The following is a 17557-nucleotide window of genomic DNA, read 5'->3' on the forward strand; positions in this document are numbered from 1 at the left end:
ATCACGTAAGTGGATCCTTTTCTCAGGGTCTCGAGATGACAGCGATGTTGGCCAGGGCTGTGATCTCACCTGGAGCTGGGGTCCTCTTCCAAGTTCCGTTGTTGTTGGCAGAATTCAGTTCTTGAGGTCGTGGGACTGAGGCCCTCCCTTCAGGCAGCCTGGTGTTTGCTGGTAGGTGACCCTTTCCACAACGTGGTAGTTTGCTTTAAGGCTAACGGGAGAACACATCTACAGTTTCTACTTCTTGTCTCCTACCTTTGGGCACTCTTGTAACTCCCTTTTAATTCAGTCGAGTTATTAGGGATCTTAATCACATCTGCACTTAAAGATCTCCTGGCCTTCGCCATAAAAGGTAACTTCATCTTGGGAGTGGCAGTTCAGGACATACACAGGCCCTACCCACACTCTAGGGGAGGGCATATCCATCAGAGATAAGCAATCTTGTAGGCCATCCTAGAATTCTGCCTACTACAGAAGAGATAAAAATCTGTGTTCAATCTAGCTTTTACATTTTCTTTAATGTTGTTCTTTTCAAAGTGTTTTAAAAAATTTCCTATTGAAAGCAAAATACTTCAGGATACTTTAACTTCATATAAAATGTGTTTGTACTACAATTACTCACTACGTAAGATGTTGAATGACTGGTGCTTTAATTCAACCAAGCACAGCACTCATGGTTCACAACATTCTCCATCAGTTTTGCCCCAAGGCTTAAGTGTTTGCCAAAGTGCTGATTTGTTTAAAACAGAACCTTAGATTCATTCAGAATAAAATTGTTTGATTTTCCTGTTAGAAGTTACATATTTTAGGTTATACATTTTCTATTAAATACACGATTATAAGTACTCATACAAAACTCTAATTTGTAGTTCCCATTCAGAGCATTTTTCAACCTGTTACCTTATGTGTACACTATGACATTTGATTCAATGATTCAAAGTTAGGAAATTCAGTTTTAAAATGTTTTATTTCAGTTTGTAAAAAAAAAAGTTTATATGTACAAGACTCAAAGTAAGTAGATAGGCAGCTTTCAATCACAAATGGATGAGACAGCGTCATTGAAACTCTACTGTGGAAGCATACTTAAGGCACACACCTCAATGTTAGGCATAAATAATTTTAACTATGCAGTCCAAGTTCTGGGTTTTATATCAGATCTGCAAAGATAGGACCCTGTGGTCAAATTTTAAGATTGGTAGAGTCAATTTGAAGCTGTTTATATACTGAGTACAGGTTTCACTGTAGATGAAGATGTTAACTAGCAAAATAGTAGTCCTCAAAGATCTCTGTCCCATGCTCATACACTTGCAATCTGCTAATTTCCCTTCTTGTAGTTACTCTTCAATTTATAGTCATTATGCATTGAGTTCCCTATGCATCTCACCCATCTCCTTTATCTGAAATAGAAGAAAAAGAGAAAAAATTTTAAGTAATTTTCCAACCTTTTGTTCATCTTGAAAATAGTTAAAAAAAAAAAAAAGAGGAAAGCAAGATGATTATCTCCCACATTTATGAGCCTTATTTGGAGAAAGAGAAAAATGTACTACAAGGAAGCACACACTGAAGGCATGACCCAAACTGTTATTTGGAGGTAAGGTGGGTCAAAGTGACAGGGGAAGCAGCAGGTGAGCTACATCTGTAAGAACGGATAAGGTCTTTATTAGATGTATGCCATTTTTACATCCAGTAAGAATCTTATTTTCTATCATCAATCTTTTAATTTTATAGATGAGGAAACTGAAGTTCAGAATTAGGTGACTTGTCCCAGATCACACAACTAGTTACGGGCAGAGCTGAGACGCGATGACGGAAACTACCAATGCTGGCAAACATTCTACTATGTGGCATGCATGGGACCAATACTTTATACACTCTACTTTGTTTAATCCTTACAACGGGTCTGTAATATTATCCCCAGTTTATAGATAAGGAAAACATGGAGGCTTAGAGAAGTTAAATAACTTGCCTACGCAGCTAACAAGTGGTCAAACCCACATCTATATTGCTCTTAACCACTATAATACATTGTCATTCCACTTTCTGTTATGCTTCAGTTCAGGGAGAGTCTATCCCCTAGACCTATGGTCACCAAACCAGGTAAGCCAGATGATCAACTATGGTATGGGAAAAAAATTTACAACTTTCTAGTTCTATTGGGTTGTTCTCAATATTCTTTTACATTTCTGTATTTCTTGGTAAAATATTAGTAAAAAGTACATATATACAAATAAATGCATAATATATAAAAATTTCTTGGTAAAATATTAGTAAAAAGTACATATACTATACAAATAAATGCATAAATATATAAAAATTGGTGGGTGTACTGAAAATGTTACTGACAGGGTTCAGGAACAAGTATGTTTCATATCCAAGTGGCTGACACACTAACGATCCGACAGTTTGTTTCCACACTAATGTACATGACTAGTTAGCATGCAACTGATCCACTAGGACATAAACTAAGGTCTTTTTTAATGATGATTTCACTGGCATAGAGACAGTGAATCAGGTCTTCAGTCCCATGGAGTTTCTTTAACATGAATCTATAGAGTATGCCTCTAAAAGACCCTACTAAAAGTTGACACTTTATCAAACAAAACTCGCAGGCTTCCTATCCCACTACTCTGAGACAGAACTCAGTATCAGCTGGCCTGCTGTGGATCTCACGCAAGAGAATGCAGTTAAGGGGCACCTTGGCTCAGCTGGTTAAGTGTCTGCTTTTGGGTCATGTCATGATCTCAGGGTCCTGGGATCGAGCCCCGCGTCCTGTATCCCCTCAGCGGGGTGTCTGCTTCTCCCTCTGCCCCTCCCCCCCGCTGTGTTTGCTCTCTCAATAAATAAAATCTTAAAAAAAAAAAAAAAGGAATGTAAGTAAGGGAGCATTGAAAGACAGACCCTAAGAACTACACTATAAAGGGGCTCCAGTATAATTGAGTCCTATCAGTGTCTTGGAAGGTACAATGATTATCAAGAGTAAGAGATTAGAAAAGGGGCTTTTTATAAAGTAATCCATTTACCTCAGCCTTCTCATACTTTGCCATTCTGTTCTTTCTGGAAATAACCTGAATGGAAGAAAAATGATTACTATTTTAGAACTGCTATCCAAAGAAAAAGTTGATCTAAATTGACACATATTTTAATGGACATAATTCCTATCTGAACAAATTTAACTTACAAATCTATCCACAGATGTTATTTCTTAAATTAAAATTTCCCTACTAAACTAAAAGAAAAAAAAGCCTACACTTATCATGAGGTGCACTGAGTAATGTATAGAATTGCTGAATCCTATGTTGTACACCTGAAACTAAACTAATGTAACACTGAATATTATATTTAAAAAAAAAAAAAAAAATCAAAAAAACTTTCAAGACCTCCTCCCCTGCTAAACCAAAATCTTTTGGAACAACAACAAAAAGCCTAACACAACCAGGGAAACAAAAAAAGTTGCACTGAGAAAACCATGAATAATCTTTAATAAAATCCAACAGCCTGGTATGCATCCTTCCACATTTTGTTCCATCCTCATGAAAATATACACAAAAACATATGTGCATGAGTTTTGGGAAACGGGGGGCAGTCTAAAAAAATGGGATAATACAGTATCATTTCTCTCTTTGCACAGTCTGTATCCACATCACAGGAGCCTTTCCAGATCAAAAGCTATAGATTGTACTCATTCTTTTTAATAACTTTACTCCATACCATGGATATTCTACAATCTACTCATCCGTTCTCCCACAGACGTACACACAAGTTATTTCCAGATTCATCCTTACTGGCAACACCACAATATATAACCTTGACCATGCTTCTTAAGAACCTGTGCTTTTGTTTCTATGAGACAATTTGATTTCTATGATTCTCTTGTGCTTATTTCCCATCTGGATTTCTTCTGTAAATCATCTATCCATGCCTTTTGCTATTGTTTAATTTTCTCATCAATTTGTAAGAACTAATTATGTATTATGCATAACAACCTTTTTTATTTTATGCATCATGGAGATTTTCCCCCAACCGAACATTGACATTTTTCACTTTACGGTATCTTTGCCATATAAAATGTTTAATTTCAATTCAGTCAAATATGTATCTTTTCATTCATGGATTCCAGATTTCTTGCCTTACTTGGTTCCCTTTACCACAAGGTTGTACAAACATTTCCTAAATTAATTTTGAAATTTGTTCTCATTTTTTAACATTTTGGACTATAATCCATCTGGAATTTGGGTTTGAAAATGGGTGCAGCACTGTCCATGATGTGCCATTCACACAGGTGGGCAATATGGCCCACCACGGTGGGGTCAAATAGGAATGCAACATTTTTTTCTTCCAGATGGAGAGCCAAGTATAATTCCATTGAACCGAAAATCTAAGTTCCCACATACCATCAAATGTATTTCTGAATTCTGCTATGTTGTTAAGATTTCTAATGCTGGAGCATCCTTACATCTAAAATAAACCCTGTCTGTTCAGGTAGTACCTTGTTCTGCTGAAGCACTGCTAAATTCAATTTGTAAATCTTTTGTTTAGAACTGCTCTTCATATTTACCACTTTCAATCCTTTCCATGCTAATGTTAATTGGGTTCTGTTGTTGCATTTCGTCCAATGGTTTGGGAGTTCAGGGATTTTGCACTGACGTTGGCAGGACTGGTAGACTGCGGCGAGAGAACTGATGGACACTTGTCGCCTGATGGCCACGTAACTGGCCTGTGAGGGGCTTGGCTACGAGCTTTTCTCAGATTAGTATCCTTTCTTGCTTCAGAAAAGGACTGTTTTATAAAAAAGGACCAGATTCAAGAGATTCGTTCACTATACCAAATTATAAAAAAATGAAGTTTTTGTTTCATTAATATGTTCTAGAACACGGATGTAGAACATGGATCTCATGCTGTCGCCTTTTCTTGGAAGAATATTGTCCTCAAGGGAAAGCTGACTAGTTCTATACTCACCAGCACAATGATTCCAGCAATAACTGCTAGGGTCACAACCACAATGACCGCAATAATACCGGCTTGTAGACCCTGCATTGAAAATTCAGGTGGTTTTTCATCAACATAGTAAATTGCAGTTCGACCGGGATCCAGATCCAATTGTTCCCCGTTTACTTTCAGGTCCATTCTACCGGAATGGAACAAGGATTCGTCTTTAACCTGTATTGAGAAGGAGAAAAGCAATTTAAAATATTTAAGAAAACCCACCATGGGGACGCCTGTGGGGCTCAGTCGTTAAGCGTCTGCCTTCAGCTCAGGTCATGATCCCAGGGTCCTGGGATGGAGCCCCGCGTCGGGCTCAGTGGGGAGTCTGCTACTCCTTCTCCCTCTGCTTGTGCTCTCTCTGTCTCTCTCTCTCTCAAAATGAATAAATAAAATCTTAAAAAAAAAAAAAAGAAAAAGAAAAAGAAAATCCACCATGGCCACACAGAATTACTTGTCAATTCTACACTGAAAGAACTGCTGTCAAGGATCTTTGTGGTTTCAATGGTAATACTCTCATGCGCTCAAACTTTAAAAAAACTTTATTGTGAGAAATTTTCAAACATATATGAAAGTAGAAAGAATAGTATAATGAAGTCCCATTATCCCTATCATCCCGGATTCAACAATATAAATACATGGCCAACCTTCTTCAATCCATTCTTGGTTTCATCCTTCCTTCCTTCCCCCTCCCCCTGGGCCAGTTTATTTTGGAGAAAATCCCAGGTTTCATCAGAAAATGGCTCACTTAGGGGTGCCTGGGTGGCTCAGTTGGTTCAGCGTCTGCCTTCGGCTCAGGTCATGATCCCGGAGTCCCGGGATTGAGTCCCGCATCGGGCTCCCTGCTCAGCAGGGAGTCTGTTTCTCCCTCTGACCTCCCCCCCCTCATGCTCTCTCTCTCTCTCTCTCATTCTCTCTTTCAAATAAATAAATAAATAAATAAATAAAATCTTAAAAAAAAAAAAAGAAAATGGCTCACTTAGAACATATTAAAATTTGTTAATTTACTTGTAGTTTTTTAAAGATTTTATTTATTTATTTGACAGAGAGAGAGAGAGAGAGAGAGAGAGAGAGAGAGACAGCACAAGAGAGGGAACACAAGCAGGGGGAGTCAGAGGGAAAGAGAAAAGGGAGAAGCAGGCTTCCCGCTGAGCAGGGAGCCTGATGCGGGGCTCAATCCCAGGACCCTGGGATCATGACCTGAGCTGAAGGCAGATGCCCAATGGACTGAGCCACCCAGGCGCCCCTAAAGTTTATTTATTTTTTTGATAATATATTAAAGTAGAAACAAATTATTTTAATCACACTAGTTACACAGCATTTCTTACATAACCTCTTGTTCATGGACATTATAATGGGGAAGGCTATACACACACACTGAGTAACGATCAAGGATGCAATAGGTAAGAATTATGAGAGAAAATATTTTAGGTAAAAGAACTGGAAAAAAAGGCATAAATATACAACAAACAGGTCAGAAAGGTGGGTGAGAAAGATGCATGGGAGGGATGAGGACGAAGTTAACTGCAGCACAAGAACCACTTGGGAGAACAGAGGTGTGGTTGATGTGTAAGTGGAGAAAAAGAAGATGAAAGATCTTAAATCCACTGAGGCATGACAGACAACATTACATTTCTAAACACAGGAATAAAATAAGAAAGATTATACGCACATCTTTTTCAAAATAGTAAGCCACGTCAGCTATGTCCACATCATTCTGAGTTTTCTGAGATGAATTTTGCATCAGATCAATAGTGATAAGATCATTTTCATACTGGGTGAAAAATAAAAAATACAAATTAATATCAATACAACCAAAATCATGTAAAAATATCATGGTTCAAAAATTAGAATATTCAGTTTTTGATTTTCTGTAATCTACATCTGTCAGTGTTCCTTTCCACTTGGTACAAATAATTTACAAATCTTTGGGAGGTTTTAAAATCTCTCCAAGGGAAATAAGACAGCAATGCAACTAAAGGTAATGATGATGCCTATTTTCTTTTCAAAAGAGTATTTTCTTCCCTTGAAAAAAAATTTAAAACAAGGTATTAAAAGGGCGCCTGGGTGGCTCAGTTGGTTAAGCGACTGCCTTCGCCTCAGGTCATGATCCCAGGGTCCTGGGATAGAGCCCCACATCGGGCTCCCGGCTCAGCGGGAAGCCTGCTTCTCTCTCCCACTCCCCCTGCTTGTGTTCCCTCTCTCACTGTGTCTCTCTCTGTCAAATAAATAAATAAAATCTTTAAAAAAAACAAAAAAAACAAGGTATTAAAATATCTTATTTGAGGGCGCCTGGGTGGCTCAGTCGGGTAAGGGTGAAGCCCCCTCCATCAGGCTCCCTGCTGAGCGGGGAGCCTACTTCTCCCTCTCTTCTGCCTGTCACTCACCTTGCTTGTACTGTCAAATAAATAAATAAAATCTTTTTTTTTAAAAAATAAAGTATCTTATTAGAAAAAAAACCCAAACATTTTAGTTGAGGGTGCCTGGCTGGCTCAGTCCCTAGAGCATACGACTCTTGATCTCAGGGTCATGAGCTCAAGCCTCACATTGGTTGTAGAACTTACTTTTATTTTTATTTACTTATTTATTTTAAAGATTTTATTTATTTGTCAGAGAGAGAGAGTGAGAGAGGGAGGCAGGCAGAGGGAGATACAGGCTCCCTGCTGAGCAAGGAGCCTGATGCGGGACTTGATCCCAAGATCCTGGGATCATGACCTGAGCCGAAGGCAGACGCTTAACCCACTGAGCCACCCAGGCATCCCTGTAGAACTTACTTTTAAAAAAACAAAAGAAAACACACACACAAAAAAGTATCTTATTTGGTTAGGACTACTTTAAAAATAAAATGCTAGGGGCGCCTGGGTGGCTCAGTTGGATAAGCATCTGCCTTCAGCTCAGGTCATGATCTCAGGGTCGTGGGACGGAGCCCAACATTGGGCTCCCTGTTTAGTGGGGAGTCTGCTTCTCCCTCTGTGTTTGCTGCACACTCTCTCTCTCTCTCTTAAATAAAATCTTAAAAAAATAAATAAAATGCTAAAGAAATGCAATCCAAAATGCAATATGCATTTACCATGTTCTGCTTTTAAGGAGCAAAAAAGTATATTCCCTCCTGTCCTTAAAAATAACATTAATTTTCTGCCTTAAAAAAGTTCCATCACATATTCAGGTATTTTTCAACCAGAGATACTACATTTTCCTTCAGGGTAAAACTGAGGTATTCAAAGGCTATGGAAGGAAAACAACAATTCAAGGAAATTTGAATTATTAAGTGTCCAGGGTTTAAACTGTATTCAATTGCAGTTTAACCACTACCAAAAGTCATACCCAAACCATTCTATCCCACTAACTTCCTGCTAGAGCTCATTTATTAAAAACAAAAATCTTACCAGAATATTTGTGATATATTTTGGATCCAGTTGGTAACGAGTTGTGATTGTCTCCAGAAGTGCACTGTAAATAATTAAAAATCTGTTTAGTACTACACAACATTAAGCAGCACTATGTTTTAAGAAGCACTACTTTTTAACTAAGCAGGTAGTTCAAGCTCTAGAATTGTCATTAATCAAACTTGTTTTAAAAATGTTATGCCATTTTGCAACTATCATAGTAATTGATTCATGCTAGAATCATCCATTGATGCTAAAACTGTTCAGTTCTAGTTTGATTAGAAACAGGATATTTATGCAGGATCCCAGTATCTGCCCACAGATTATATTTATTAATTATAAAGAGGTGGGGCATCTGAGTGGCTCAGTTGGCTAAATCTCTGCCTTCAGCTCAGGTCATGATCCCAGGGTCCTGGGATTGACCCCTGTGTTGGGCTCCCTGCTCAGCAAGGTGTCTCCTTCTCCCTCTGCCCTTCCCCTTGCTTGTGCACTCTTTCTTTCTCTCAAATAAATAAAATCTTTTTAAAAAATTGAAAAAAAATTGTTATTTTTTAAAGATTTTATTTATTTATTTGACAGAGAGAGACACAGCGAGAGAGGGAACACAAGCAGGGGGAGTGGGAGAGGGAGAAGCAGGCTTCCACTAAGCAGGGAGCCCGATGCAGGGCTCAATCCCAGGACCCTGGGATCATGACCTGAGCCGAAGGCAAGACGCTTAACGACTGAGCCACCCAGGTGCCCCCCCAAAAAAATTATTACAAAGAAGTAACCAGTAACATTACAAACCTGATAGATATTCCCTTAATCAAAGTTAACATCACTAATAAAGAGACAAGAAGACATCATGCGCTTCCCGATGTGAGGTACTGAGAAGGACATAGGATCACTTATGTAGTTTTTCTGTCAAAAATGCTTAACCTGGGGCGCCTGGGTGGCTCAGGTGGTTTAGCAACTGCCTTCAGCTCAGGTCATGATCCTGGAGTCCGGGGATCGAGTCCTGCATTGTGCTCCCTGCTCAGCAGGGAGTTTGCTTCTCCCTCTGACCCTACCCCCTCTCATGTACTCTCTCTCTCTCAAATAAAATCTTAAAAAAAAAAAAAAAAGCTTAACCTGGATTTAATTATGAGGACACATCAGGTAAATCCAAATCTGAGGGACATTTTATGAAATAATTTGCCTATACTCCTCAAAAATATCAACATCATGAAAGATCAAGAAAAGCCAAGACAGTGTTCCATATTAAAAGAGACTAAAGCATCACAACTAAATGCAATACATGATCTTAGATTGAGTTCTGGGTGAAAGGGGAAAAAAAAATTACCATAAAGATCAACATTGGGAAAACTGGCACAATATGGTGTTAACATTAAATTTCCTGAATTTGGTAACTGTAGAGTGGTTACAAAACAGAGTGCCTTTTGGGGAGCCTGGCTGGCTCAGCTGGTAGAGCATGCAACTCTTATCTTGGGGTCATGAGTTCAAATCCCACATTGGGCATAGAGATTACAAGAAAGAGAACGAAAGAAAGAAAAGAAAAAAAGAGAGTGCCTTTTATTCCTAGGAAAAGATAGACTAAAGTATTTAGGGGTAAAGGGGCATGACATCTACAACTTGCTCTCAAATGGTTCTGGGAAAAAATATCTATACATGTGTGGGTAGATATATAAAGTACAGACACACACATATAAAAAGAAAACGGGGCAAAATGTTCATTGGTGAGTCTGAGTGAAGAGTACTACAGGAATCTACTATTCTTGCAACTATTTCAAAATAAGGTTAAAACATTATAGTATTTTATTTTTTCACAAATATAAAAAAGCATTAAGACTTGTTTTAGTGTTTCTAATGGCTTAGAATGAAGACCTGAGTACCAACTGTGCAAGTATAATGCACTTAACAGTACGTACGTCCTCAAACTTTCCGTATCATAAGGTGTTTCTCTTGTTTTGTGCTTTAGTTCAATGATTATCCAGCTGTAAAGTAAAAAGACAGTATTTAATGATTGACTATAACAACTCAGCCTTCTATAGTCTTTTCCTAATAAGCTAATAGCAAAATTCCCAAGTGGAACTACAGTACAATCAACAGAAAAGGATTCATGCAATAGGTTTGCCCTTCATTTCTTCCTTGGCCCCCACACATTGCTCATAAAGCACTCATCCAGGAGAAAACACCCTTTCGAACAGGTCAACCCCTGACTTTGGGCCACAATACTCAAGATCATGTAAAGCCAAGGCTTAGCTGGTCATGCTAGGCCACATTCAAGGGAAGAGATAAAAAGGCAGAGAGAGACAGAAAAGTGACCATGAGGCTCCAGAAGACCAAAGGAGAGAGTGCCTGCCTTGGTCTGGATGACTTTTCAGCTCTAGTCACTTTTAATAAAACCTCTTTTGCTTAAGCTAGCTTGAGTGTGTTTCTGTTCCTTTTTACTGTATAAATCTGAGACAACCATACTTTGGTTTTATTATTTTTATTTTAAATTAAATTCTAGTTAGTTAACATACAGTGCAATACTGGTTTCAGGAGTAAACATACCTCGTTTTAAAACACAATAAATGAGCAAATATATAAACAACTTGAATTTTTCATATACATTTAACACTAATCCAACTTTCAAATCTGATCAGTGTTAAGGAAAAACTGAAGAGGAAAACCATGTTTAGTATGCTACCACAAGGAAAAATTTTTAAATAAGAAATACATATTGCTAGTGAATTCATTAAATATCTCTGGAAGGTTCTATAACAAACTGGTGACCATTTCTGTGGAGGTAAACTGGGTATGGGGGGGTGAGATAAAATGGAAACTTTGCACTGTTTACATACCCTTTCCTTTCTTTTGAATTCTAAACCACCAAATCATATTACATATTCAAAAATAAATTTACTTAAATGAAACTGAAAAGCATGAAAACAAGAACACGGGCAGCCCAACTCACTAGGTCCTCACTCGTTCGGAGCAGGATATTTCATCGTCATTATCCTTATCCGTTCTTCGGACCCCCGCAGTGTTCACACACCAGCACGTGGTGGTGCCATTGCACTGCTTGGCTTTAAAGAGCCCCTTCTCATCACAGTCAGGATCATAGAGCCCATCATTATTCTGGAATGCCCCCTCAGGTCTCACTCTTCTCCCAGACTTTGAGCGGGTCATTTCTGCCTTCATCACCAAACATTTGGTTGCCACTGTAAAGAAAGCTTAATGTCACGTTGAAAAATAACTGCAGTTTTATGCTTAAGGAAAAAAATTTTAATTTAACTCCAAACTCCCACAGCCAAAGATTATTGCAGACTTATGTGTTCCCATGTTCACTTTCTCAATTTTAAAAAGCTTCAGCTATGAGATAATTTTGACAAAAGAACATGATTCAAATTTGAGCCCAAAAAATGCCTCCCGACTCGAGACACGTCAATTAAAGAAGGCTAAGTCAAAATACAACTTAAAGGCAATGAGGATAATTCTACTCACGTTTTGAGCAAATGACGGAATTTTGTGCACCAAGTGAAGTACACTCGCACAGACCATTTACGTTCAAAGAGCAGTTTGTGGTCAGTTTGTACGTGTCACAGACACATGCTAGATAAATCAAAAAAACAAAATCCCATTTTAAAATGTGAATCCAACTATGAACTCTGGTGTCTCAGCTAAATTATACTCTAACAATAATGCCTAAGTTACAGAGCCACAAAGCCTTAAAATGTTTTATTTTTTTTTTAAAGATTTTATTTATTTGACAGAGAGAGAGAGAGAGAGAGAGAGAGAGCAAGCGCAGAAGTAGGCAGAATAGCAGAGGCAGAGGGAGAAGCAGGCTCTCCCCGCCGAGCAGGGAGCCCGAGCAGGGAGCCCGATGCAGGGCTCGATCCCAGGACCCTGGGACCATGACCTGAGCCAAAGGCAGACGCTTAACCGACTGAGCCACCCAGGCGCCCTAAAATGTTTTATTTTTAAGCTGCAATTTGTTTTATTTTTCAGCTGTAATTTGAGTGGCTGATACTATGGTGAATAGTTTATATATTATACAGACACATAGTCTAATTTGCATGCATTCCCATTTTGATTTTTTTAAGTCAATAACACAGCCCTTTAAACATCATATTCAGCTTTGCCTCCATGATGATACTACTCCCAGTCTCAGATCCTTCCCTCCTCGGGTACTGCTAGACAAAACCTGCTTGTTAGCTACTGACTCTTTTCCCGAAAAACAACAATTCCAATTCTAGGATCTGGAATAACTCACATTTCCTCCCTCTTCCCAGCCCATTTTCTTAAAAAGAAATGCTTGCTTTTGAGCTTACTGGTAATACAGTCAACCCTTGGGCAATTTTTTATCTTGGAAAAATTATACTTTCATATGAACTTGGGGGCACTTTTGTTTGTTGCCTTCCTAACCAAATTAAATTCTAGTACCCAACTTTGAAAGTGATATTACACAGCTTATCCTGGATATTAATGCCAGTTTAATAGTTTTATCTTTGGGCACTTGGGTGGCTCACTTGGTTAAGCAACTGCCTTGGGCTGAGTCCTGGGATTGAGTCCCACACATCAGGCTCCCAGCTCAGGGGGGAGTCTGCTTCTCCCTTTCCCTCTGCCCCTCCGCCTGCTCCTCTCTCTCTCTCTCTCTCTCTCTCTCTCTCTCTCGCACGCGCACTCCCTCTCAAATAAATATTTGAAAATAAGTTGTATCTTTGACTATTTCAAAAGCTGTTTTAACTTCAAATTGGCAAGCGCCTCTTAATTCCTTTTAATTGTCTATCTGAGAGAACCCAATCATTAACAAAAAACAGTGACAAAACAAAGAATTTTTGTATTGCTCCTTCATATCTCAAGTTGGCTTTAGTTATTCCCTGTTTAAGTTATAATTAATATGAACCACCTCTAAAATCCATCCAGCACTCAACTCAGTATTGGGATCACAAAAGGAGATAGTGGCTGCCCTCAAGGAGTTAAAACCTTATGCAGCACTCTACTATACCACGGCTCGAAAGCACCTTTCCATGCCCAAGGGATGTGAAATTTAAAACAGACCAATCAGGTACAGATTTTTCTGAACCTATAGCAGCTACCATCACTTTAAAGAAATTTAAGATTAAGTACTTAGCCTTGGACTGAAGCTAGAAAAACAGGAGCTGATTAAACCGCATTATTTTGAAAGTGTAATTAATTTGGCCCATGCGCTGTTGGTGAAGGTCTCCTTTCCAGAAAGCTCTGGCCAACTGCCACTTTCTTACAAAACATCAAGAGATGGCAGACAAGATGTTTATTCCAAACTAAGAAAACTGTAATCAAACCACATGCCCAATATGTGGATATGGGCGCGACCTTCCACACCAGAGACTGTTCCGTCACCACTTACATCGCAATTTCCAAGACTAAAAGAAATGGAAAACTCTGGATGTTATGTGGGAGTAAAAACACATATACACACAAAAGATATAAAACTGTGTTTCGGTTTAGGGCAATGTTTACAGCAATGTCTAAAAGAAAAATATACTGGGGTTAATAATGGGATTCTCTTGAAGTGTTGGGATTGTGGATTGGTTTTTGTTCTTACTCTGTACAGGTATCGGTATTTCTGGTTTCCCTACAATAAACTTGGCATTACCTACACGATCCTTAAAAAAGGGGAAGCACCCACACTCACACGCGAGGTCCTGAAGGCCCAGGAGGACTTGCTCCCGCGCGCAGGTGCGTGGCGGCCCCGGCGGCCTCCCTGCAGCTACCTGTCCCCGCCCGAGACCCATATCCGGGGCCAGCCACAGGTGCCCAGGGGAGGGGCAGGCCAGCGGTTGGTGGCCGCCGACTCCCCTCCTCTCCCCGCGGCTGCTAGTTTCTGCCACGCTAGGACCCCAGGCGCGCGCCCGGCCCGAGGAGGTGGGCGCGCCCAGACGGCGTGCGGCCACGGCGCCGCCCTGGGCCGTCCTGGCCCGTTCCGAGGCCGAGAAGTCCCCGGACGTGGCCACTCCGTTCCCTGCCTGCCCCCCGCCACTGTTGCGGGCCATTTTCCTGGAGAGCAGGGCAAAGCGGCGAAGCGAGTAGGCTCCCTCGCGGCCGTGCGAAAGGGCGCCTTCCCGCCGCCTCCTGCGCAGAGGACCTGGGCTGCCGCAGCCCCTCCACCACCATCTCCGTCTCGGATGCCGAGGGACGCCCCCGCCCGGCCCAAGCCCACAGCTCTGCTTCTTACGTTTAAGAGCCATGGCCACCGCCAAGGTGGCCGCCGCGAACAGGAGCCCGAACGCGAGGACCTGGGGGCGCGCCATAGTGCGCGCGCGTCGTCGAGAGGGGCGCGAGGCGGGCTGGGGGCTCGCGGGAAGGCGCGTGGAGGGAGCGGGGTGCCTGGAGCCCGCTGGCCGTCCGGGGACGCGAGGCCTGGGACGCACGGGTCCGCGTCGGAAGGACGGCGGCGAGTGCTGCCAGGAGGACGGCGCGAGCTCGCCGAGGGACTGCGCACTCTGCGGGCGCGGCGGGGCGGAGCAGACCTGCCTGACCTGGCGGCCCCGCCTCCCGGGCCCTGCCCCAGGCTGCTCACCTCTGTCCGCAGGTCCCCGGCGGTGAGTCACCGCCTGGGGGCGGACGCGAGGGAGCCAGCGCCCTTCCCCCACACCCGGCGCGGCTTTCTGGGCGCCACCCCCTCCCCAGGTGTTCGCGGGCGGTGCCCAACCCCGCGCGGCCAGCAGGTGCTTCCTCCTGAGGCAGTCCGTGGGGGCTGGAAGGGCGGTGGGCTGCGGCCGTGACAGTTGGCAAGGACCCTTGGTGGCCACGGAGAAAAACTTGAGTCTTCCTTTTACTAGAGGGAGCACGACGCTGAAACCTTGAAGAAATGGGGCCTGAAGGAAAGAGTGAGAGGTCTGGGGAGAGGAAGGTGGAAGCTAAAATGGACTACGAAGGAAAGCGGGAGTAGCGTCCAAACCACAATAAAAAAAAAAGTTGACGGGCGCGCCTGTATATATATATATATGTAGTACAATGTATATATATGGGTAGTACAAAATATTGATTGAATAGGGATTTTGGTTATGACTTTTTCTTGACTATGTAAGGGATACTTTTTTTTTTTCTTTTAAGTAGACTCCATGCCCAGCATGGAGCCCAACACTGGGCTTGAATTCACAACCATGAGATTAAGACCCGAGCTGAGATCCGAGTCTGACATTTAATCAACTGAGCCACCTAGGCGCCCCAGGGATACGTCTAAAGTAAAACTAGGGCGCCTGGGTGGCTCAGTTGGTTAAGCGACTGCCTTCGGCTCAGGTCATGATCCTGGAGTCCCGGGATCGAGTCCCGCATCGGGCTCCCTGCTCAGCAGGGAGTCTGCTTCTCCCTCTGACCCTCTTCCCTCTCATGCTCTCTATCTCTCATTCTCTGTCTCTCAAATAAATAAATAAAATCTTAAAAAAAAAAAATAAAGTAAAACTATATCATATTACATATAATCAGCATTGGAGAAAAGAATCATGTTGCTTAAAAAACAATTAGAAAATTTAAGAAAAATTACCTAGTTACCTAACTACTACCTTACTTTTTCAAGAAAATTACCTAGTTAATATCCTATAGTAGTTTCTTCACATAGATTTTAGAGTGTGTGTGTGCATGTGTGCCCGTGCGTACCTATAATATGTGAATTTAATGAAACCTTAAATGGGATAAATTTTATTCTTGAAAATGGGCAAGGGAAGTGTAATGTGTAAACATTTACTATAAAGGATTGCTAGTTCTTAAATTTTTTTTTTATTTTGGGGCACCCGGGTGGCTTAGTCTGTTAAGTGTCAGACTCCCATTTCAGCTCAGGTCATGATCTTTTTTTTTTTTAAGATTTTATTTATTTATTTGACAGAGAGACACAGCGAGAGAGGGAACACAGCAGGGGGAGTGGGAGAGGGAGAAGCAGGCTCCCCGCTGAGTGGGGAGCCGGAGGCGGGGCTCGATCCCAGGACCCTGAGATCATGACCTGAGCTGAAGGCAGATGATTAACAACTGAGCCACCCAGGCGCCCCTCAGGTCATGATCTTAAGGGTTGTGAGATTGAGCCCAGTGTCTGGCTTGCACTGGGGGTGGAACCTGCTTAAGATTCTCTCTCTGCATCTCCCTCTGCTTCTCGCCTCCCTCTCTTAAAAAAATTTTTTTTGTTGTTATTTCATGAGTAATATATTGGTAGAAAACAAAAGTACATTATATAAAATGAAAAATGAGGGGCACCTGGCTGGCTCAATCGGTAGAGCAGGCAACTCTTGATCTGGGGATTTAAGTTTGAGCCCCATGTTGGGTGTAGGGACTACTTAAAAAATAAAATCTTTAGGGGCGCCTGGGTGGCTCAGTTGTTAACCATCTGCCTTCGGCTCAGGTCATGATCCCAGGATCCTGGGATCGAGCCCCGCATCCTGGGATCGAGCCCCGCATCAGGCTCCCTGATCGGCAGGAAGCTTGCTTCTCCCTCTCCCACTCCCCCTGCTTGTGTCCCGAACCTTTCTTGCTGTGTCTCTCTCTGTCAAATAAATAAATAAAATCTTTTTAAAAAATAAATAAAAATAATAAAATCTTTAAAAAAAGAAAAAAAGAATGAAGAATGAAAGTTCTTGACCACTATCCAGAAAACGAAATCCTAGATAATCGTTGTTAATGGTTTGGTATTCATGCTACCTGTTCATTAATTCTACTCACATATCCTAAAGAATCAGGTTCATAGGATTTATTCTTTGTAAAATGGAGGATATTACTTAGTTTGGTTTAGGTTTATAAAACGAGTTTGCATTTGTGTATTTAGAGTCCCCCTTAATATATACATATATGTATGGGTATAATTTTTATCAAGTGTCATTTTATCTGTCATTAAAAAAAATTAACTTTGTTTCCAAAGCAAAACTTTTAACCCCTAACCATGAAAAAAACCCTTTTTCATATCTTTGGACCCTTGAAATTCTTTTATAAAATATAAAGCGCTACATAATACTTAGTACACTGTTTAGTACATTAATATGTAGATGCTTATTAGGTGATATCTATTGTAATTAAAAATAATACAGTAGATTTTTTTACTTTTATCAAAGAAATGCATGTACATAGTATAAAGGTCAAGTAGTCCCACAGAATTTAAAATAAAAAATAGGAGCTCCCTTCACCATACTGATTCTTGTTCCACTAGAGGCAACCACTTTGTTTTTAGCTGCTTTTTCTCCTGTTTCATGTGGTATCTATTC

At 41.0% G+C, this 17557-nt stretch overlaps 1 protein-coding gene across 1 annotated transcript; it reads right to left on the reverse strand.

Moving 5' to 3' along the window:
* Positions 1 to 948: 948 nt before the first annotated feature.
* On the reverse strand, positions 949 to 14826 carry EPCAM (epithelial cell adhesion molecule). Its single transcript, XM_027624208.2, has 9 exons — positions 14548 to 14826; positions 11835 to 11942; positions 11305 to 11551; positions 10274 to 10339; positions 8367 to 8430; positions 6653 to 6754; positions 4957 to 5157; positions 3021 to 3065; positions 949 to 1397 (listed from the first exon to the last, which is right to left on the reverse strand). Exons 1-9 carry the CDS (start codon positions 14621 to 14623, stop codon positions 1356 to 1358), a joined length of 951 nt encoding a protein of 316 aa, XP_027480009.1. The 5' UTR covers positions 14624 to 14826; the 3' UTR covers positions 949 to 1355.
* Between the last annotated feature and the right edge of the window lie 2731 nt (positions 14827 to 17557).

Source organism: Zalophus californianus, chromosome 8 (genome assembly GCF_009762305.2).
Source record: "Zalophus californianus isolate mZalCal1 chromosome 8, mZalCal1.pri.v2, whole genome shotgun sequence".
In the NCBI taxonomy this organism is placed as follows: Eukaryota; Metazoa; Chordata; class Mammalia; order Carnivora; family Otariidae; genus Zalophus; species Zalophus californianus.